The sequence below is a fragment of the Eptatretus burgeri genome, chromosome 18 (genome assembly GCF_056783735.1).
Source record: "Eptatretus burgeri isolate ZD-2024b chromosome 18, Ebu_testis_v1, whole genome shotgun sequence".
Lineage (NCBI taxonomy): Eukaryota > Metazoa > Chordata > Myxini > Myxiniformes > Myxinidae > Eptatretus > Eptatretus burgeri.
In genome coordinates, this window is record NC_140978.1 from 5,900,843 (window position 1) to 5,924,142 (window position 23,300).

The 23,300-nt window shown below is 38.5% G+C and overlaps 1 protein-coding gene across 6 annotated transcripts in view; it reads left to right on the forward strand.

Moving 5' to 3' along the window:
* The window catches only part of ZSWIM8 (zinc finger SWIM-type containing 8), a 273,025-nt gene that overhangs the window by 166,106 nt on the left and 83,619 nt on the right, over positions 1 to 23,300 (forward strand). For all 6 annotated transcript variants that reach the window (XM_085863632.1, XM_085863633.1, XM_085863635.1 and 3 more), the window contains 3 exons: positions 193 to 394; positions 2,045 to 2,235; positions 2,357 to 3,052. In XM_085863632.1, coding sequence (XP_085719758.1) covers positions 193 to 394; positions 2,045 to 2,235; positions 2,357 to 3,052 — 1,089 coding nt within the window. The remainder of the gene's footprint in view (positions 1 to 192; positions 395 to 2,044; positions 2,236 to 2,356; positions 3,053 to 23,300) is intronic.

The following is a 23,300-nucleotide window of genomic DNA, read 5'->3' on the forward strand; positions in this document are numbered from 1 at the left end:
AAGCAAAGATAGCACTAACAGGATTCATTTTCTTCAGTTGTGAGTAACAACAGTAATCTTTAAACTTGCCACCTCCACTCTCTCAGGTACCATTATCATTGGTCATTGATTGTACTTACCTTCCTTTCATTCTTACTAAAATTCTTCATCCTGAATCCTCTATTTTCTCTTTCTGCTTTCCCCTTCATTCAGTGATGTCAACTCTTTGTACCTCTCATCCACTGAGCCACCAGCAGCAGCCGAATGGGCCTGTTTGCTTCGGCCTCTGCGGGGCCGTGAGCCCGAGGGTATCTGGAACTTGCTCTCTATTGTACGGGAGATGTTTCGACGACGTGATACAAATGCAGTACCACTACTTGAAATTCTCACTGACCTCTGCCTCGCTTGCGAACAGGTTCATTGCTATTGTCATACAATGCTAAAGAAAGTGTGAATCGGTTCTTTATGTTATTGCTTGAGCGATAAGTTATCAAATGCCATTTTCCCTCAAGTACATAGTTTTGGACATAGTATCATTTTGCAGTTTCAAAGTATCGTGATGGATCCTGTACATACATTGTACATATTCACTTGTGGAGCACTGAGTTTCAGAGTTTCCTTCACTTGCAGAGCACAGCACAACACTGTCCATTGCAACACAATGAGATTTCTACAACACTTGCTCAGCAACCTAGACAGTTGTACTGACTTATGGTGTTCCATCTCATTTTAAAAACTATTATCAGGAAACGGGTGTTCTTAAAATGACCATTCACATAACTTTCGGCAATAGTTTGCATCGGGTTGCTGTAGCATGTGAACACAATATAATGATTGCCGATGACTGGCATGGAACTGTAATTGGTTGTGAAAGGATTGTTGGCCTGAAATGTCGGGTGTTTATCGGCACTGAAGGATAAATCGGCTTGCCACAAGATAACTTATTTTTCTGAATCTTGTGAATTCATTGGGGTGATTTGGTTTTCCCATGATTGCTGATTTGATAATTTGTGTGCAGCTCTTATATCATTGACGTATAGATTACAGATTGCATTCAACAGTGAGTTCGACCATGACCAGCGTTAACAACTATATAAATTATAGAACTTGGTATTTATGCTACAAGATGGTACACAAATGAAGTAAGGTCAAACTTCATCACCTTCCCCCAAGATTGCTTATTTGCAAGATTGATGGATGCATCAAAGTCAATTCCTACCCATGATCGTTTCCTAACTTGACAGTCTAACACATCTCAAAAGTGCGTGATTGAATCTATCTGGAGAATATAGTTGTCATCTCAGACATGTGGTTAATACCATGTTATACAAACCATTCCTTACATCACACATGCCTAATTAATGGTGGCATTGTCATGCTGAACATACATCCCCAACGATATTAAAGCATGAACCTGGTCATTCACGATATTTAGACACTTCTTGGATGTCATTTGTCCTTGAAATTTGAAAGGCTCTAAAACATGTGCAAACTTGCCCATGATAGCTTGATCTGTTGGCATTATTCATTTGTTTTACAATGATTAATGAGGTTGATGCTATATAGATGCACCAATAAGGGCTTGCTGCCTGTTTGGCATTCACATGTGAGCACTTGCTTCCTGATTCTGTTGCATATTTATGCATTAACATCATTTATTTTTTTTATGTTTGCCCTATGTCGATGACCCCTTTTGGCCAATGGTGTGTTTGGATGACATTACGTACAAGGCTTTATCTGAGTAACCATATTGGTATGATCATGTATCAGTAACTAGGATAGTTGATATTGGAACTTGATGTTTGCTCCTTTTTATATATTATTATAATATATTAAATGGACACCTGTCATTACGAGAAGTACAATCACATTGCGGTGTGTTTGCGTGCTTGTCATATGTTTGCTCCAATCAAGCAGCTCCTGTTTACAGAACTTTTTCTATTACGGTCGACACCACGGGTCATTTTAATGAGATCAGACCTTAATTTCCAAACAATGTACACTTTTCTTCCTTTAAAAACCAAAAATTAAGAATTTTTTTTCTTCTTCTCCCTCATATTTTCAGATTGCAGCTTGGTGGTACAATGTTCGCACATCTCCATCGCACAGTAGTGCAAGTGGTCATGCAACTCGCCATAGTGGAGGGGGAGGTGGTGGCCAGTCTGAGGTGGCGGCCCATGCCTGTGCAAGTATGTGCGACGAGATTGTAGCGCTGTGGCGGCTTGCTGTGCTTGATCCAGCTATCAACGCACCAAGGTAGTTAGAAAAACTTTTAACATTTTGCATCATAAATTAACAGCCTTGTTTTATCTCGCTCCGTAGAGCCAATCGATTTGAAATATTTTCTTCTTTTTTTTTTTCTTCATTTTCCCCAAAGGTCGTCGGAGATTGTTGAGAGGCTGCGCCAATGGCATCTGAGAGTGCTCGAGGTCGCACGGCGTGGTCAATCACGCAAGAATCTTGGACGTCTCTTCTTGGGCTTCAAACCAGCTATCGAGGCTTGCTTCATAGATTGGGGGCAGGCCTGTCCCATTCCTGGCATTACTAATTGCAGCAACCCTGTTGGTGGAGCACCAGACAAACGCTTGGGCTGTGGACGCCCTTCTTCTGTTGGTCATGTTACCGTTCCATCGCGAAAAACTCGGCCTGGCGATTCGTGCTTAAAGACTAAGGAGGAGTGTGGCCGGCGCAAGCCAGGTGTTGTGGTGACTGATGGATCAGGTCATGGTGGAAGAATTGAGGAAAAAGGTGTTGGTGCTGCCAAGTCTGGATCTCTGGCATGGGGAGTAAAACAAGGTAGTAGTTGCACTAAGGCAGGAGCTGGGGGAACGCGGGGAAGCAGTCGTGTCCGTCTGAGCAGTGAGGAGGAGGTGGACAGTTCACTTGAGCCTGATATGGCTGACTTACGACTGGAAGAGGGTGGACTTGCACTCGGTGCTGAAGCAAGCAATGCCTTTTGTGTAGAGCCAGGCACTCTGCACAAGGGGCAAATGGAGTTGGATGTTCCAGCTGCGAAAGGGTTATGGGCGAAAGGGAGCAGCTTGGATGGTGAAGCTGTAGATCCTGCAGAAAGGTTTGTAAGCCAGAGTTACATTATTATCACACTTGTGATGCTGGTTTGTTTATATGCACACATCATCTTGGAGAAATTATTTTTGACATTTAAAATCGACGATTTATATAGTATAATTTTCATCATTTCCATTTGTAATTTTTAATTTACCACCTCTTTTTTTTTTTTTTTGCACAACTTGGAAGTGTTCCAATACAAATTAGCAGCAATTCATAACAACTACAGTGTTTAGTATTTGATTCACACACAGGCATGGCATAATGCTTTGGCATCTATTGGAGCAAGGAGGAGGAGGAGGGGGAGGTAAGTGTGAGGGGTGGGATTCTCAATTTGCGTTTGGTAGTGGGCCTTGTGGAGAAGGAGGAGGGGGGTAGTGCAGGATTGAATGAAATGGGGTACTTTAATGCAGCATGTGGAGACTGCTGGGAGATGTCCATGGGGGTGGAGAGGGGAGGGGATTTGGGAGGATGTTAACATGACTGGAGGTGGAGAGAAGGCAACATGATGGGAAGGTAAGGCAGTGGGAGGGGAAGGTCAATAAAATGCGCCCAAACAGCAACATTTTCTTTTTAACCACTGGGTTCTATATAAAACCAGGCAGGAGCATTTAAAACCCACGCTATCTACCTGGCGAAGGCCTGCCTGCCTGGTGCATGCATGCATGCTAGGAGATTATAAATGTTGATTCTTGGATGGGGAAATTCAAATGGGGATGGGGGAATGGATTCTTCGATGGGGAAATGGATGGGAGCCCATTCAAATGAATTGGGAAAAAGGGGAAAACTATCTGACCCAGGCCCCAAAATCTCAAAATGGGAGACTCACTTCCTCCCCCTCACAGACAAGCAAATGAAAAAGTGAGACTTACTGGTTAAAGCACTTCTTCCCCCCAACATAACAGTCCTTTCATATTTTCATTACATTCAGAGCGAACCAACAAATATTTATCCATGTTCTACTTTAGGGAATAACTTAATTTTATTTTAACATTCATTTCCATCGAATATATTCACAAAGAATAGCTTGGAACTTGGTTCTTGGTTTAAGTATCTTTGTTGAGCAGAGATGAAATGATAAACTTCTCTTAATGCTCTTATTTGGCCACCTCTTGAGCCACATATCATTTTGAGATTGTAGTAAATTGTTTTTCCATTGCTCAATTGATAAACATCAAAGTTTTCAGTCCATTCAAGGATATTAATTTTTTTTCTTTACATCCTCCAACTTATTTGTCGTTAAATTTATCCGCTTATTTGTTTTATCTACTTTTACCCCGGTTATTTCTTCACTAAGACTTATTTGATATTTCTCACACTCATTATGTTTCCCATTTAAATACCAAGGCTGATTACATCTCCATTCTTTGGTTTGGTTATTGCTTGGTTTTATCATTTATATATCAGTAAAAGACACTGGTAGCCCGCTAAAATCCCCAACCCAATATCTTAACACTTAAATATCTTAACACTTTAACTTATAACCTTAAGGGAGACGATTGATTCCATTCTCTAAAATATATCTTTTATTATCAAAAGCTCCTAATGCTTTCTTATTTACCTCTTCTGTATATAATTGATGTTTATAACTTCTTATTGTATTCATTTTTCGATACTCTTCCTTCTTTTAGGTTAAACAGTTGTAATAATGTTTAAAGTTTATTGTTTCCTTGATTACATTTTTCTTTATTCTTTATTTCTTTAGCTTCTTATCACACCCTTCAATATTATTATTATTATCAATATACTTATAAGCATAAGACTTTGATCTCAATCCTATAAATTCACTCATTACCTTCCCACCTAATTCATCTTTAAATTTACCAATAACCTTTTTATTCTTTACCTTTCAATAAAAAAGAATAAAGGAATAAATAAATATTTCAATAAAAATATTATTTAAAATATTATTTAAAAAAAGGAATAAATAAATATTGAATAAATTTCAATAAAAAGGAAAAAGGAATAAAAGACGCTGCTCTCAGTGCCGGGCAAGGTCTTTGCTCGGATAATTCTTGATAGGGTTCGCCACCATCTGCTTGAGCACCAGCGTCCAGAGCAGTCAGGCTTTACACCAAAGAGGTCAACGATTGACCGTATCCTTGCTCTTTGTGTCCTCACTGAACGCAGACGAGAGTTTCGGCAGGGGCTGCTTGCAGCCTATGTTGATCTCTGTAAAGCGTTCGATTCAGTGAATCGGGATGTCCTCTGGAGGATTCTTGGTCTTCGTGGGGTGCCACCGAAACTGATCGATCTGATGTCTGAACTCTACTCTGGTACTGAGAGTGCTGTGAAGTGTGGTGGTACCGCCTCTGACTTATTTCCAGTTGTTACTGGAGTTCGTCAGGGATGTGTACTTGCCCCCACACTTTTCAGCACTTGTATGGACTGGATTTTTGGGAGGATGTCGGAGAGATCTAGTTGCGGTGCATCGTTTGGCAATGTCAAGATCTCGGACCTTGATTTTGCAGATGATGCAGTCATCTTTGCGGAGACTTTCGACATCCTCTTGGGGGCCCTCGAGGTGCTGAATGAGGAGTCGGAGCCGTTGGGATTACGGATTTCTTGGGTCAAAACAAAGATCCAGGCTTTCGGTGACATCTTGGATGCTGCTGTCCTGTCTGTGTCTGTTTGTGGTGAGGATGTTGAGGTCGTGGATAGATTCACTTACCTTGGCAGTGATATTCATGTCTCCGCAGGTTGTGAGCCGGAGGTCAATAGACGTCTGGGTCGGGCCTGGGGAGTCATGGATTCACTGGATCATGGGGTGTGGCGCTGCCGGTACCTGTGCGGGAGGACGAAAGTCCGAGTCTTCAGGTCCTTGGTACTTCCAGTCTTGCTCTATGGGTGCGAGACTTGGACTTTGACCAAGGATCTGAGACGGAGACTTAATTCCTTTGGTACCAGGTCTCTTCGGAGAATCCTTGGCTATCGCTGGTCGGATTTTGTGTCCAACGAGCGGTTGCTGAGAGAGACTCGGATGAGATTTGTTACCTGCATAGTCCGTGAGCGTCAGCTGCGGCTGTATGGACATGTGGCTCGTTTTCCTGACGCTGATCCTGCTCACCAGATTCTCTCAGCGAGGGAGTTTCATGAGTGGAGGAGGCCAGTGGGCCGACCACGTGCCTCATGGTTGCAGCAGGTTGACCATCATCTCAAGGAGATGGGGATGGGCCTGGCATCTGCCTGGGGGATGGCCAGACGGAGGCCCCTGGAGTACCGGCGGAAAGTGGACGCAGCGACGCGCTGTTCTGGCACATGCTCCCATACCTGACCTGACCTTTTTATTCTTTGATGAAAACAACACATCACCTGACATAATTACTTGTATCATATTTATCAATATTATAAATCATATCCTCTTATACATAACTTGTCTTAATTTCGATTGTATAACTATCTGTATCCATATATAACAATGATACATTATCCTTATACTTTAGTTTTAAATTGTTATTGTAATAGTCATACATTAACGACTTTGACAAGTCAAGAATTGTGTTCCTATATAAATAGGTTTATCCATTTCAATACTCTTTTTTTCAAATGAATAGCAAAAAAGTTTTCTGAAAACACCTCTGCTCGCTTAAAACTTGGTCTATTACTTAACTTTGCAGCCTGTTTCCAAGATGTAGCAAGTCTTATGTTTTGCCGACTCCTAACGTTTTCCATCGTCTTTCCAAATACAGCATTATTCATTAATTTATAAAAGTCCTTCTCAAAATCTGTTTTTGCTTCTGTTCTCCTTTTTGTATTAAAATAAATATACTTCTTTAACCAATGACTTTGTTTAAATTTAAAAATCCTAGGAATTCTCCGAACTCTCAACCCAGCAGATAAATATTGTCTCAAGTTCCTTTGATGCAAAACATAATTTTCTTTATCATTTGATGTTGTAAGTAGTTTTTATGTAGATTTACCTTTTATATTAAATGACTGTTAGTAATCATTTAACCATTCTTTTCTTGGACTTTCTTTATCAAGGGCAGAGGGAAGGTCATTATGTTTGTTACGAAGTTTTTCTGGATATTTTAAATCAACCTCAAAATAATATCCAACTGCAGCGTCATCCAATTATTTTTGAGATGAGATAACAATGTCTTGTAAAACTTTTTCATAATGTTTTTCTTGAACCCATTTAAGTTTTCCATCAGGTAAAGATTGAGACACAGCCCACCCATACAAATCGTTAGCATCATAATACATCAGGTAAGAGTTGTCCTCATTCTTATTATAATCAGCAAGATATTTGTTATTTGCTTCAGCATATCTCTTGGAACATACTTGAGATATTCCTCCTCTTTCAGCCTTCTCTATCATTAAAAGCATATCTATATCACTGAATAATTCCAAATCCTGTTTTGTCATTTTTAACATGGCACTCCAAGCCAAACCTGGGCTGTGTAATAGTGAGCGGGGTCTAATCCATAAGAATTTTTAGATCCTCATGGAGGATCTCTAAGTCTTACTCACATTGTTGTTCTTGTGGACTTTTTTGTTTCACAGCCTACAGTTTTCATCAAAACTTCCTGAAACTTGGCGCATACATGTAAAAATACCCTGCGCAGACAGTAACGATCTCCGATTTTGAAAATTCCTCCTAGAAAAAAAAGTTATGATGTCAAAATGTCTCCGCTAATGGCAATCGCCTAAAAGATTATCTCAAACTAGGCAAGATTTTTGAATTCTGTTTGCAGGAATCGAACAGGGCATTGGCAGAGATGAATTACCACACATATGATACACCACTATGACGTCATATCAATTTTTATGACGTCATTCCTATTTTTTGACATTTTTTGTTTCACAACCTAGAGTCTTCATCGGATCTTCGTGAAACTTGTCATGTATATGCAGAAAGCCCACGCGCAGGCAGTAACCATCTCCGATTTTGGAAATTCTTCCTAGAAAAAAGGTTGACGTCATGATATCGCCGCTAATGGAAATCGCCTGTACCATTATCTCCGAAACTAGGCAAGCTGTTTGAATTTTGTTTGTGGGAATCAAGCCGGGCATTAGCACAGGTAATTTATCGCAAACCTGATACATCGCAATGATGTCATATTCGTTTATATGACATCATCATTAAGAGGACGAAGATCTTAGCTCATTCAAGCTTGTTATTATGACAGACTGTTCTAAAAGTCTCAAACACATCAGTCAATAATACATCAGTTTTAAGATACAAATCATGATATTCTCCAAGATTCTTTATATTATACTTCTCCCAAACGCTTTTAGCTTGTGAATAATCTATCGGAAATATAAGTTTTATTCAACTTGCTATATAAACTTTCCCTTGAAGGAAGTTGTGTTTCTTTAAACTTCTCAAATAAATCCATATAGTCATACGGATATATTCCTTTTTATGATAAGAGATCAATCTATCCTTGATTTGAGAAATGTGATTTAAGATTCAGAAAGTTTTTAATATTTGATGCTAAGTTAGATAATGGACTTGCCATAAACTTGTATGTGTCAAGAAATCTGATATGGGTTATGGGTGGATGTATTAATTGTTTTTGTGAATGAGATGTATTTTTGATCTGTGTTTGGAATGGCAAAAATATCTCTGTCTTTGAAAGTTCATTTATAAATAGATGTGTGTCATAGTGAGCATTGTTGTGAAGAAAGACAGGAATAAAGTTTGGGGGCTTGTAATTAAGATTACAATGGGAATGAGTTGGACCTCTATATTTACCAGTAAGATGACAATGATCCCTAACCTTGACCTCTCCCTCAATTTTCTCCTCAGAAATATGGCAGATACTGTTCTTCCTAAATTCCTTTTTCTCTCCCTTTGTTAATGACATTGGTTTGTAGGTTTTAACCATTATTTCTCTTCGTCTTCTGCAGTCTTTTTCCAATCTTCTTGCAAACTCCTCTGAGGCATCTTCTCTCTGAAGTTCTTACTTGCATTTATCACAAACAGATGATTTGATATCACAACAGAAACCACAAGGAGTATGTTTTTGATATTTGTGTGCGATTCATTTGGATTTGGAGAAACAGTATCTATCTTTTCAAGGATACTTTCAAAATCAGCATATGTCACAAATGGATGTTTGTTAGATTTGTTGTAATCTTTGAATGATATTTTCTTTCTGACTTTTGGAATATTAATTACGGTTGATTGATTACTTCAGTATTTTGAATGTTGATTTAATCGTTCTTTCGTATGAAAGAAGTTGAGACATCCCTGACAGGGATATCTTTTATTTGTTCTCTTGAATACTTGTGAGGTGATTAATCTTGATAACTTTTTGATATAAGCAAAATGCGAATTTTTCCCCAAACTATAACATCGAAGCTTAATGTGTGTTTCATCATTTTTATAGTTATTCAAAATTTTTAATATTTGAACTTTGTTTGTATCCGTTAATCCATATACATTAACAGATAAATTTTCATTTTCCAAATTTAGGAATATCTCTCAATGACATTGGAAACTTTAAATCTTTAACAATTAATTGATTCTTGTATTTCTTATAATGTTCAACCCTTTCAGGTTTCCATTGTGGAGGATGTAAGTGAGCAAGAACAGACCATAGAAAACATTTATTATCTTTGTTTTGAATATTAACAACCGCTTTCTTAAGTTTTATCTCTTTTGGTCAATCAATATAAGAAGAAGCTTTAAGAGGATCTGATTTTATGATGTGTATTTCTAAAAATATTATTTTTGTTATAGTAAATCCACTACCTACAACAGTGTTATCAACATCTTGTTCTTGTCTCTGGAGTTCATCGCAAACATCACATCTTACAAAATGTTGAAATGATGTGATAACGTGAGGGTTTGTCCTCATATAGGGAGTAGTTCAGTCACCTTCTCTTTCCATATTCAATTTTACTCCCATATAAAACTTAAATCTTTTAATTTTACTTAATGTGTTTTTAATTACAGTTTCAATACTTTGTTTAACCATATCAACAGCTTCAATGATTGAAGATGGTCCAGGGTCTTCAAAGCGAAACAATCTTATTTTTATATGTCCTTTCAATGCCCCATCAGTGTTTTCAATAGAGAATTTCGTAGCCCCTTCTCTTTCTTCATTCTTCTTGTGTTTGCATGATTGAAGGTGTCTACTATAATATATATTTTTAAGAATATCACTATTGCATCTCTCACAATGTTTTGTTTCTTGTTCAAATGGAGATATTTGTTTGAAAAGATTGAATGTGTGCTTGTTGGTTTGAAGGTGTTTTTTTTTTTTTTATAACATTTATATTCTTCATTACAAACGCCGCAGTACATTGTATTCATCATATTTATAAAGCAAAACTTTGCTGAAACTAAAATTTTCTTGATGAAAATTCCGTTTAATTTATAGGTGAATCTGTGCTTAAAACCATTTTATCCAACAACCTTTTTTACTTAATAAATACAATGTATCAAGACACAAAAGACAAGTTTCAATCAATCTTTACATTTGTAAAAGATACTGAGAAATATGTCAAGGATGTAAAATTGAATAATTTTAAATATAACAACTATTGAATAAAAACAATTATGGTGAAAATATGAGTTCTTCAATTTCCTTCAGTGGAAGGGCTTTTAGTATATCTGGAAGAACATCAATTAAAGTAGCTCCAACAAAAGTTTCTTCTCTCCTTCTGGCAATATACTCAAAACGAGAAAAAGCAATGAAACAAGAAAAAGTATCAAAAAAGAAAAACCTTACATGAATGAAGCTTTCAAAAGAAAAGATAAGACCATCTGCAATATGCAAGGAGAAATTTGTATTTTTTTCAACAACCCTAAAGATGTAAATCTTGATGAAATAAAGCATTTTAATATACCAGGTGAAATGACATTTCGTTCAGTAGTAGTTAAGGACCATTTTAAAGTTACCTTTAATATAAGAAGTCGTCATTGAATCTGTTAATGAAAAAAGTATGAAGATAGAGATGGTAATGTTTCTTCTACTGATTAAATATGAGTCATTATTCAACTGAAGATTTTGAAGATTATGAAAGTGATGACAGTATCTCTGTTGGAACAGAAGACAGGTATGATACTGAGAGTTTGTGTTCAAATGATAGTTATGAAAGTAGTTTTATAGATGATTGTGAAAGCACCAATGAAAGTACCGAAGATGAATTTTGTTTGAAGTAAAGTTTTGCTTTATAAATATGAATAGTATACTAGATCTTGAGCCTCTTGAATTCCCTTATTCTCCATAGGACAAATTTGAGAATTGTCCTGCATGTGATGGAGTGGGATTAAACAGTCAGAAGCCCATCAAAATGTATATTCTGTGATTATCTTCTAATTAATAAAAATATAAAAATGAACATAACTGTTTCAAAATTACATCAAAAATGAATTGCTTTACAAGATTAACAAGAGAAATGAATGTTAAGTATGAGGGTGAGAAAACACCTTTTCTTCCAAGAGAAGAGACTGAACAAATGATGGTAATGTTTAATGGAATGATGATTTATATTATTAATGATTGTCATTTTCAGGGAAATATCAACACAAGATATTGTATAAATAAAATAATGGATTGTCTTGAAATTAAACCTGAATTTCGGATAAAACATAGTTTCTAAAAAAGCCCCAAAAAATTTAATAACCTGTTTTCCAAATATATAAATGAATGATTTTTTTACCCATTTGGGAAAATAAGATAAAATTTAACAACCATAAAAATCTTCCAAATGAATTAAGATGTCTCATAGTTGGTTCAAGTGGATGTGGAAAAACCTGCCTGCTTTTAAAGATGCTCCTTACTCCCAACTTTTTAGATTATGATAATTTAATAATTTTCACAAAGTCAAGTTTTCAACCTGAGTATCAACTACTCTCACAAGGTTCTAATGTGGGTCTTCAAAAAGAAGATATAATCGGTTTATTTAAACTTCAAAACAAACTAAATGATTTTAACATTGAAGATATAATACAACTATTTGTGAAATACAGAAATGTAAAAAGAAATCAAAACCTATAACTTGTATTCTTCGTGATAATACGGATGATATACCTTCACCCCAAGACTTGGAGATATAAAAAAAGAACCTCGTTATCTTTGATGATTGTTTTAATGAGAGTAACCAAACGGTAATGGATAGCTACTACACAAGAGAGACATTCTTGTAATTGTATTTATCTTTGTCAATCATACTTTCAACTCCTTCATAGCTCAATAAGAAACAATGCAAATACTTTTACTTTCTTCAAGTTAAATTCAATAGACATAAACAATTTTTGGAGAGACAATTGTTCTACATTATGTAGTAAAAAGGAATTTGTGGATTATATGAAGCACACGACTGAAAAATATAAATATATTGTTGTGAAACAAGATGAGATATTCAGGGATATTTTTTTTAATTCTATCAATAATTACATATATAAATGGCAACTATTATTATTAATCTTGTGGGTAAATCTGCTTCTGGAAAAAAACTTTCTTAAATAAAGGTTCTTGAATTGTAAAAATGAAAATATTGTAAGTTTTTTTTAAAGAACACCATGTGATTCGTATTGTATCTACAACAACCAGAGCAATGCGACCAGGAGAAGTAGAAAGGGAAGATTATTACTATATTTCAGTGGAGGAAAATATGCGATTTGAGGAATGAAGGTCAAATATTTGAGGAGGTCTCTCTTGCTACAACAAAATATTCACATTGTAAGAGTGAGTTAAAGAAACTAAAATCTGGTAGTCTTGGGATATTAGAAACTAATCTAGAAGGAATGACACAAATTATTAAATATGTGAGTGGTAATGGAGTTAAGATTTTATCATTCGGGTTTGATGTTGATGAAGAACCTCAACGCAAATGTATGAAAAGCAGAGATACAAGTATTAGTGAAGAAGAAATTACAAATCATATTAATGTTAATGAAGAATTTGATGAAATATTTTAAGAAAAGGATTTATTTGAACACATCTACTTTAATGATGAAGAAAAGGAAAATTTCCCTGTTGACCTTGACAATTCAGTGAATGATATTTTCCAAAAAATAAATGGATGCAAAAGAAAGAGCAAGAAGATTTAAGGAATATCAAGAGTTGGTTTCAAAAGTTGTGAAACAACAGGAAGACATAAAGAAGAAACGCAGACAGAAACTAACGGGTGAAGAAGCATTTGAAAGGAAACAAGAGAAAATTTTTAAACCACTTTTAAAAACTTCCCAACAAAAAATTATAGATGCTTCCACAGTTCCCACTATGGAATATACTCCAAAAAAACTTCAAATGTTAAAAGATTTCAGTAAAATGATGGAGGAAGATTTAGAGAATATAGGAAAATGAGAATATAATTATGAAGGATTATTTCAACAACTGGAAGAGATAAATCAACCCCCCTGATTATATTGTGAAGGCTCTTCAAAACAATGAATATTTAGCGAATTCAAAAACCATAGCAGATCTCATTTCAACAGAACAACCAGCAATATTCCATCTTGTTCAAGAAAAGGGATTGATATTTAATGATGAATTAAGGTTCTTGAGTTCTGTTCAACCACCTATTAAATTAACTCTGAGATTAATGTTTCTTCTTACAAAAGATGGAAGCCAAGGTTCAACTGTGAGGGCTGAATCAAAGTATTTTGATAAATCATTGGATATGAAAAATAAGGATGATAGAGTATATATTGATCTGCTGGACTCTCTTAATTATAGGGTCAATATATCTGGTAAAAGTCAGAAGAATGAGAAGGAGAAACACATTATTCAGGCTTTAAGTATACTTGGTTCAGGTGTTAGTTTTCTTCTAAATGACCCATCACAATTAGTTAATTGACTTATTGCTGTTAGGTAGTAAGAAGGCTGGAAATAACAATTGTTTTAATGAAGCATCAGCCATTTTAGACCAGTTGATGAACATGAAAATAATTAAATGTCAATACCAAGATATTTTATTCCATATTAAATAAGATGAGAAGCACAATCCTTTGTTTTAATTTCACAACAAGCGACCACACATCTTCATTTCCATACCCACTACAACTTGACGCAACAAAAGAATATGAGGCGTCTTTATTGTCCATGGAGACTTATAATACCTTGTTTAATATGACAGAGAAAAATGACAAGTTTCGTTATAATCTGGGAAGCGGTTACAAAACGATAACAGTTTCACCCGGAGCATATGAATTTTCTCAAATATCTTCCAAAATTGCTCGCCTTCTGAAAGAACAGGGTGATGAACCAAAAAATATTGCTATAGATATTCAAAAACATACTTCAAAATCAACTATTAAACTTAAAAATAACTACAAGGTTGATTTCACAATTGATAATTCATGTCGAAAGTTATTGGGTTTCTCCTCAAAAAAGATTGAAACGAATGGGATGTTTTACCGTGATAATGTCATTCAAATATTCTCATGCATAAATTTGGTGTTGATTCACTGTGATTTGTTTGATGGTGCCTATAATGATGGAATAAGAACAAATACAATATTTTCATTCAGTGCATACTCAACCCCAATTGGTTATAAATTCAATCTGGAACCAAAAAATCTGGTTTATCTTCCCGTGTCTGGAAAAACCATATACAGGGTAAATGTTAGGATAACCGACCAAGACAATCGCATGATTTCATTTTATGGAGAAATTATATCAATCAGAATTCACCTACATGATGTTTTCCAATAAATAATTACGATGGTTATTGTGAGGAAACATGATTTGGGAAAATATAAAATAATTACAGGGGATGGGATGTTCCTTTCCCCATACTACAAGGGTGAAGGTATGTATCTTGGTTGAGGATACTATAAACCTAAGAGTCACTGGGGTGTAGGACATCAATTTAGAAAAAAAAGGTGATGGGATAATTGATACTCCAATGGGGATAGGTTCAACTATTCTTAAACATAAAGATGTAATTGGTTCAACTGCTTCTGCTGTGGGAAATGTAGTGGTGCTATAAAGAGTATAAAAGATACCCAAAAGGAATCTCATAAATGACAAGCAATAAAAGAAATTAAGAAAGGTAAAACTCAGTTGTTTCCCCAAGAACGACAGAAAATAATTCAAATACTTGGGTCAGGGCTTCAAAAGTTTTAACATCTTTTTTCCTAAATAAATACAATTATGGAAGCAATTGATAGTATCTGATTTGGATGACACCATTGTCATCTCAAATTCCACAAAAAAAGAAGACTACTTCAAGTTAAATGCGATAACTGAAACGGACTGGAATACAAATGGAACAAAAGGTTTTCAAATAAATAATCAACAAACTATTTGAATCTAGCCGAAAGTTTCTTGTTGGGTAAATTTACATTCACGAAGGCTGCGAATACCACAAGTGCTGCACTCGTAAATGATTTCTTCTGGAAAATGTTTGATAGTGCCCATTTGTATATTGGAACACAAGAAGTTGAAGCAGTTGATTATGTCTCTGCTACATCTGAAATGATGAAATTTACACGATATTCATTTTGTGATAGAATAGTAATGGGAGCTGTCGAAGGTTTTATTCCTGATATGGCAACGGGAACAAACGCAGACCCTGGATATAGTCAAAGAAAAGGAATGTATAATGATGATACAAAAGCAGGTAATAGTTTTACTGTGGCAGCTCCTCTTAAAGGTGTATTTGGATTTTGTGATCGTGATAAAGTTCTGTTTGGAGTTAAAATTAGATTTCAACTGCAAAGGAATGATAATGAAAATAGTTTGCTTTTTGGCATTGCTCATGCTTTTGGGGCTCAGAATAAATTTGTTATTGATGGAATTGTCAGGTCAGATGAAGTTGTCAGGTCAGGATGACGTGTCAGGTCAGGTTAGATCTGTGACCTGCTACAGGTACCATGTAAACCTGTACTAAACTGTTCCATAGTCGGGTTGTCGGCGACTAAACCGTCTCCGCCACCAGGTTTTTTTTTGTGAGGAGGGTGTTTGGATATGGACACCCAGCAGGATTAAAATACAAAACCTGTCAAAGGGCGGAGGAGCTCCTTGTGAGCCAACGGCCATCCATATCTTGTGCCCAACTGTGTCTGTGGACGTCCTCCTGCAGTTTAGTTACTTTTTATTAGGAGGTTGGTGGCAGGATTTGCACTCTGGCCACCGTAAAACCCTTCATTCCGCAAAACACAAAAACGCAAAAAAATCTGAAAACCCACTCCGTGAGAGTACCTCCTGTGCAACTTCCCTTCACATGGCAGCTCACCGGATGACGGGATTGGGGCAAAGCCTTCGGGACTCCCAATCTTTGATGATAGGAGGGAAACCACGGGGTAACATTCCTGGGTCAGATTGCGGGAGAGGGTGTCGGAGTGGTGCTGAGGTGTCGTCCACCAGACGGCGGTCTCCTTGGGTAAACCTGAGGCGGTCCCTTTGGGTGGGTGCCTGGAATGTCCTATCCCTAAGAGAGGATAATCACCTGTCTCTTATCATCTGAGCTCAAGCGTTTGGACATCAGTATTGCAGCACTCTTTGAGGTTCGGAGACCGAATTGCGGCGAGATAATGGTGGGTGGTTACACCTACAATTGGTCTGGTCGCTCTGATGGTTACCATACTCAGGGAGTTGCTGTAGCTGTTTCCAATAAGCTGATCCCAATGGTAATTGAGGTAATACCGATCAACGAGCCTATTATGAGACTAAGGATTCGTCACTCCTGAGGTGTCATTTCCCTGGTCTCTGCCTATGCTCCGACTGAAGCGAGTGATCTCGCCGTGAAGGATGCATTCTACGCCACGCTCGAGTCTGTGGTTGATCAGTGCCCCAGACGAGATACACTTCTAGTCTTGGGGGGATTTCAATGCATCGACTGGAACTGATAGGGACGGTTATGAGACATGTATTGGTCCCCATGGGTCAGGAACTATGAACCAGAATAGCACTAAGTTCCTTGAGTTTGCAAGAAGTCATGGACTTAGGGTGGCTGGTTCATGGTTTCAGCACCCACAAGCTCATCGCTGGACTTGGTATTCCAACGCTGGCGGTGTGGCAAAGGAGATTGACCATGTCCTCGTTGATGGTCGCTGGAGGATGTTCCAGAACTGCAGGGTCTACCGGAGTGCTCAGTTCCTCGATAATGACCACCAGCTTGTTGTAGCAACTCTAAAGCTGCACCTTAAATCTGGGAGAATGGTGCCATCCCAGGCTGGGCTGGATGTTGGCAAGCTCAAGGATGAGAGGATAGCTGAGGAGTTTGCGAATAGGCTGAGTGGACATTTGGGGGGTCTGGGTGCTTTGGGGGGTCCTGAAGAGTTGTGGAGTGCCTTCAAGACCACCTTCCTTGATGTTGCCGGTGGATGTCTTGGAACTCACCGCAGGGCAAAGAAGAATTTTGTCTCTCAAGGGACACTGGATACCATTGACCAGAGTCGCAGGGCCAGGCTGAATGACAGAGCTGAGCTGTTCAGGGAGCTGAGGCGTAAAACTGTATGTGAACTGAGGGTGGACAATGAGGCCTATGTGCGAGGAATCTTTGAGGGGGTAGAGTATCACCTGTGGACAGGTGATTCTCGTCCCGCTTACAGGGAATTCACGCATTGCGTTCATCCAAGCCCATCCCTCGGAGCACTGCAGTTAGAGCAGAGAGTGGTAGGCTCTTGACAGAGGAGTCAGAAGTGAAGGCCCGCTGGGCTGGTTACTTTGAGTGGTTGTACCAGGCTGATCCCCCAGCTGTCGAGTTGGACATCAAGGGTGTTACAATCCCTGTTGCTGACCCTCCAATCAACTGTGGTCCACCTTCGCTTGTGGAAACACAGGCTGCGGTGAACCGGTTGAAACGGGGTCAAGCTCCAGGGATTTGTGGCATCCATGCTGAACTTCTCAAGGCTGGTAGAAATGCTGCACTTGTGTCGTTGCATGCAGTTTTGTGCTCTGCCTGGAACACAGGCATCATCCCAACTGATTGGAAGAGGGGCCTTGTTGTTCCTCTCTGGAAAGGGAAGGGTGATCGCCAAGACTGCAACAACTACCGAGGGGTGACTCTGCTCTCAGTGCCGGGCAAGGTCTTTGCTCGGATAATTCTTGATAGGGTTCGCCACCATTTGCTTGAGCACCAGCGTCCAGAGCAGTCAGGCTTTACACCAAAGAGGTCAACGATTGACCGTATCCTTGCTCTTCGGGTCCTCACCGAACGCAGACGAGAGTTTCGGCAGGGGCTGCTTGCAGCCTATGTTGATCTCTGTAAAACGTTCGAATCAGTGAATCGGGATGCCTTTGGAGGCTTCTTGGTCTTTGTGGGGTGCCACCAAAACTGATCGATCTGATGTCTGAACTCGACTCTGGTACTGAGAGTGCTGTGAAATGTGGTGGTACCATCTCTGACTTATTTCCAGTTGGTACTGGAGTTCGTGAGGGGTGTGCACTGGCCCCCACACTTTTCAGCACTTGTATGGACTGGATTCTCGGGAGGATGTCTGAGAGATCAAGCTGCGGTGCATCGTTTGGGAATGTCAAGATCTCAGACCTTGATTTCGCAGATGATGCAGTCATCTTTGCGGAGACTTTAGATATCCTTTTGGGGGCCCTCGAGGTGCTGAATGAGGAGTCGGAGCCACTGGTATTACGGGTTTATTGGGTCAAAACTAAGGTCCAGGTTTTCAATGACATCTTGGTTGCTGCTGTCCTGTCTGTGTCTGTTTGTGTTGAGGTCGTGGAGAGATTCACTTACCTTGGCAGTGATATTCGTGTCTCCGCTGGCTGTGAGCCAGAGGTCAACAGACGTCTGGGTCGGGCCTGGGGAGTCATTGAGTCACTGGATCATGGGGTGTAGCGCTGCTGGTACCTGTGCGGGAGGACGAAAGTCCGAGTCTTCAAGTCCTTTGTGCTTTCAGTCTTGCTCTATGCATGCGAGACTTGGACTCTGACCAAGGATCTGAGATGGAAACTTAATTCCTTTGTTACCAGGTCTCTTCGGAGAATCCTTGGCTATCGCTGGTCGGATTTTGTGTCCAACGAGCAGTTGCTGAGAGAGACTCGGATGAGATTTGTTACCTGCATAGTCCATGAGCATCAGTTGCGGCTGTATGGACACGTGGCTCGTTTTCCTGACGCTGATCCTGCTCACTAGATTCTCTCAGCGAGGGAGTCTCGTGAGTGGAGGGGGCCAATAGGCCGAACACGTGCCTCGTGGTTGCAGCAGGTGACCGGCATCTCAAGGAGACGGGGATGGGTCTGGCATCTGCCTGGGAGATGGCCAGACGGAGGCCCCTGGAGTACCGGTGGAAAGTGGACGCAGCGACGCGCTGTTCTGGCACATGCTCCCATACCTGACCTGACCTGATGAAATTAGTTGGTATATTTGTGAATATACTCCTAATCTTAAAACAGAAGAGATGTTGAATCGAAGACTCAACTCAAAGAAACCACTCAATGTTTCATATCTTAAAAGAAGATGTCAACTCGTTAAACTGAACCAAACCACTTTCATGTCGAATTTGGGTGTTCTGGAAGGAAAGCCACGATACCTGTGGCTCATTTTTACAAAACCAGATGGTGATACTGCTACTGATAAGAATAATGTGTTGAGTGACAATGCTAAGGTGAAACAACTTCGCGTTTCCCTAGATGGAACATTTTATCCACGAGATAGATTAGAAATTAATTGGTGAAAAAAAATGATTATGCTGAAGCATACAAGTCTGACCAAAAGGTGCGTGAAAGCAATGGAAATAAAGAACCCATTTTGGATATGACAGCATTTAAAAGCCTGTATACAATCTATGCGATTGACCTGAGTACTCAAAAGGAAAACAGAAGTCTAATTGAGTGGATACTTCCCGATACATTGAAAGAGGAGAGAGTGAAGAAGTTGATACATGTTGTTTGCTTTGATTATTTTGATTAATACAGATAATGGTGTTATGATTAGTCTCACATAATTTTTTGAGAAGAGAGTGAAGAAGTTGATACATGTTTGCTTTGATTAATTGATTAATACAGATAATGGTGTTATGATTAGTCTCACATAATTTTTTTGATAAATAAATGAGTAGTAAAGTGCCAACTGGGGTATATGTTAATCAAATCGATCTTCATAAACTATCATCTTGTATTCAAAATCAAAAGCCTTGTTTGATTAACGTTAAAACAATTCAGAGAAAATGAACAGTAAGAATTGATGTTTTGCTCACAAGAGAGCAGGTGAAAATCTTGAACGATACTGGCTCACTTAAAATTTAAATGTCAAAACCAACGTTGAAGAAATATTCAATAAGAGAGACGAGTGGAGGACTTCTTCCATTTCTCATTCCTTTATTCACTGGTTTAACTACGGCTGGAGCATTGACAGGTTTCAGCCGCGGTGAAAACTGCCAACGAAAGGAAGGCTCAACTCTGGGCTCAAAAAGAGTTGCAAAGACGTAACAAAGAGTTGGAGAAACAAATTGGTGGAAGTGGTGTAATTGTAGATTTTGCTTAAAAAAGTCTTGAAAGCCTACCTGATAAAGTGAGATTGTTGGTTGGAGATATGCTTTCTTCTCTTGCACAAGCAGGTGTAAAATTCACTAAAAGGGGTCATGGATTATATCTTTCTCATAAATCAATGAGCATTGATGAGTGGTTTAAAGAATTTGGAAAGAATACAACATCAAATGTAGAACTTGTCAAATATTGTAAGAAATTAAAAATTGATAATGTGGTTATATGTCTGAGAGATGAGTTAACAAACTTGTTTAAACATACAAAGAATATTATTATGAATTTAGAAGGTAATAATGGAAACGGTTCTCATTGGGTTTGTATCTATAATAATCAGGTTAAATATTATTTTTTTATACTTATTGTCTTCCACCACCTGTTGAAGTAATACAATTCTTGCAGAATGGTGTTTATCAAACATTTCAAGTCCAAGAATTAAATTCCAAGTGTCATGGTCAATTATGTCGATGTGTGTTATTTCAACTCAAAATTTTTTTTTTATGATGTTATTTTTAATCTAATATAAATGACTTGTGTTGGAAAAGATGGTTCTACCTTTGGTGCATCCCAAGAACTGGATATTGATTTATCAAATTATTACACAAAGTCACAGGCTGAATGAGAGAAATATAGTATCGCAAAAAATATGAATATGAAAAATGTTTATAAATTAATAAATTATCCAAGCCCGACTGAGGCGAATGACTTGGTGAGATTAAATGATTTATCACAATATATATATATATCCTGAAATAAAACGACACTTTTTGTTAAACAAGTAGAATTTACAACCACAACACCTGGTTCGACAAACCATACACCTTTTCTTATTAAATTCAATTATCTGCTTAGTATTGAATTTTATAAAGAAGTCTAGTTAATATGAGAATAGAGAAATGGAGGTATAATATGTGTGATTTAGGATATAATTGGTCTTTTTCATTCAACCTAGAAGACCTACACAATTTTAATCAGTCTTGCAAAGAAGAATATTACCCTCTTAGTAAGAATGAGGACATGGAAGCACAATTCGCAAACAACAAATACACGATTTTAGGAATAGGAAATTATATAATGCTGAAGCAATAGTTTATATGACAAAGAAGGAAGAAAATTGGATCATTTTCAAAGCCGAGGAATACAAACTGATTTAACAACAGGAAGATGGGGTGGTATTGTTACGGGGCCGTGCGTCGGCAGCGAGCACGACCGTGAGATGGAGCTGCAGCGTTGGCTCGACGGATCGCCCGGAATTCAGATCGTACTTCTTCGGAAAAGTCTGAAGAGTACGTGTCCTTTTTTTGGACCGTGAAGGGTCAATATTTCCACCACGTAACGGTTATTTGCCAAATTTTCAAAATACCTAGAGACCACATGGCGATCTACCGAGTCTTCACACCCTCGATGGCACCCGTACGGAACGAGCTGCTTAGCGTGCTCATTCCGTGTGCGTCCTGAGCGGTTTGATTGCCGAGTTCCGTCGGTCCGATTGTCCCGTTACAACGGCCATGTTAGTGGCCTGCTAATTCCCCAGCATGTGACACGCTCAGTCAATGAAAAAAAGGATGAGGATGAGCTGAAACATTGAACAATAGGATATTTATTTACAATAGGAAAATGAGGGAAGCACGTAAGGGCAGAGCTAAACCGACTATTGAGAATTGCAATTATATACAGCAAAGGCACTTAACAGTTTACTCCTTAAAGACGGGGCCCACAGGACACACACGCGCACACACAAATACCCCAAAATGACCGGACCAATTGGTCTTTATTGAGACCAAGCTCGAACCTGTCCGCCTCGTGCGGTCTGCAAGTCGAGTCGACCCGGGCCCCAGTGAGAGGCGAACCGAATCCAGGCACTGGCGAGCGACCCCTTTCAGTTCTTGCCGGGGGGATGGTGTCTCTCGAGCGCTTGATCGTGCGGCAGAGGAGGAGGAGGAAGAAGATGACGACGACGACCAAGCCCAGTCAGACAGACTCCTTCTGCGAGGATCCTCTGCTCCTTTATATCCTCCCCGGCGCGCTTGCTCAGGCGACATTCGTTTCATCGTTTTTAGGCGTGCTCAACCTTTTCCTCACTTGGCGCTTTGCCAAGCAAGCGAGCTGAGGATGCGGGGAGCAGAGGGTTGTCGTTGTTCTTTTATTCGGAGCTGGAGTGGTCCGCAGCTGTTGTTGTTCTTGTCGGTGTTTGTTAAATAAACGAAAGAAAAACCCTAACTATCAAAATAATGACGCAGCGCATTTACATTTAATCACCTATTAAACAAGGGCAAGGAAGCTATCCATAAAACACATACTTACTAAAATAACTAATCTATAGGACCTGAATGTTGAGTGCGATAGTTTTCCAAATCCGCAACAGTATTACGCGTCATCATATTAATATATCATATATTTCTGATACATAAATGACAGCAAGAAGGCTTCAAGAAAATTATAATTTTTGCATTCAAGGATACCTACAAGAAAAGTGTGTTAGATTTTACATTCCTTATGAATTGAAACATAGACATGGGCATTTTTCAATTAAGAACTGGCCTTATACTGATATTAAAAAAACCCACAAATAGAGATTTCATTAAAATATTAAATAAAAATGAACTTCTAAAGATGATGAAATATAAAACTCTTTTTGAAATCATCAACAAATCTTATTGGTTTCCTATTATGAGAAAAATAATTAAGGAGAGTATCACAGAATCCAGATGAATATATGTATGATATTCTATGGGGTGAAAGTGGTTCAAGGATAGTAAGGGATGAGGAAGCAGTTGAAGAAACTGAGGCAAGAGAGGAGGAGAGGGAGAAAAAAAAAGAGGAGAGGGAGAAACAAAGAGGAGAAGAGGGAGAAAAAAAGAGGAGAGGGAGGGAGAAGAGAGAGAGAGGGATGGAGAAGAG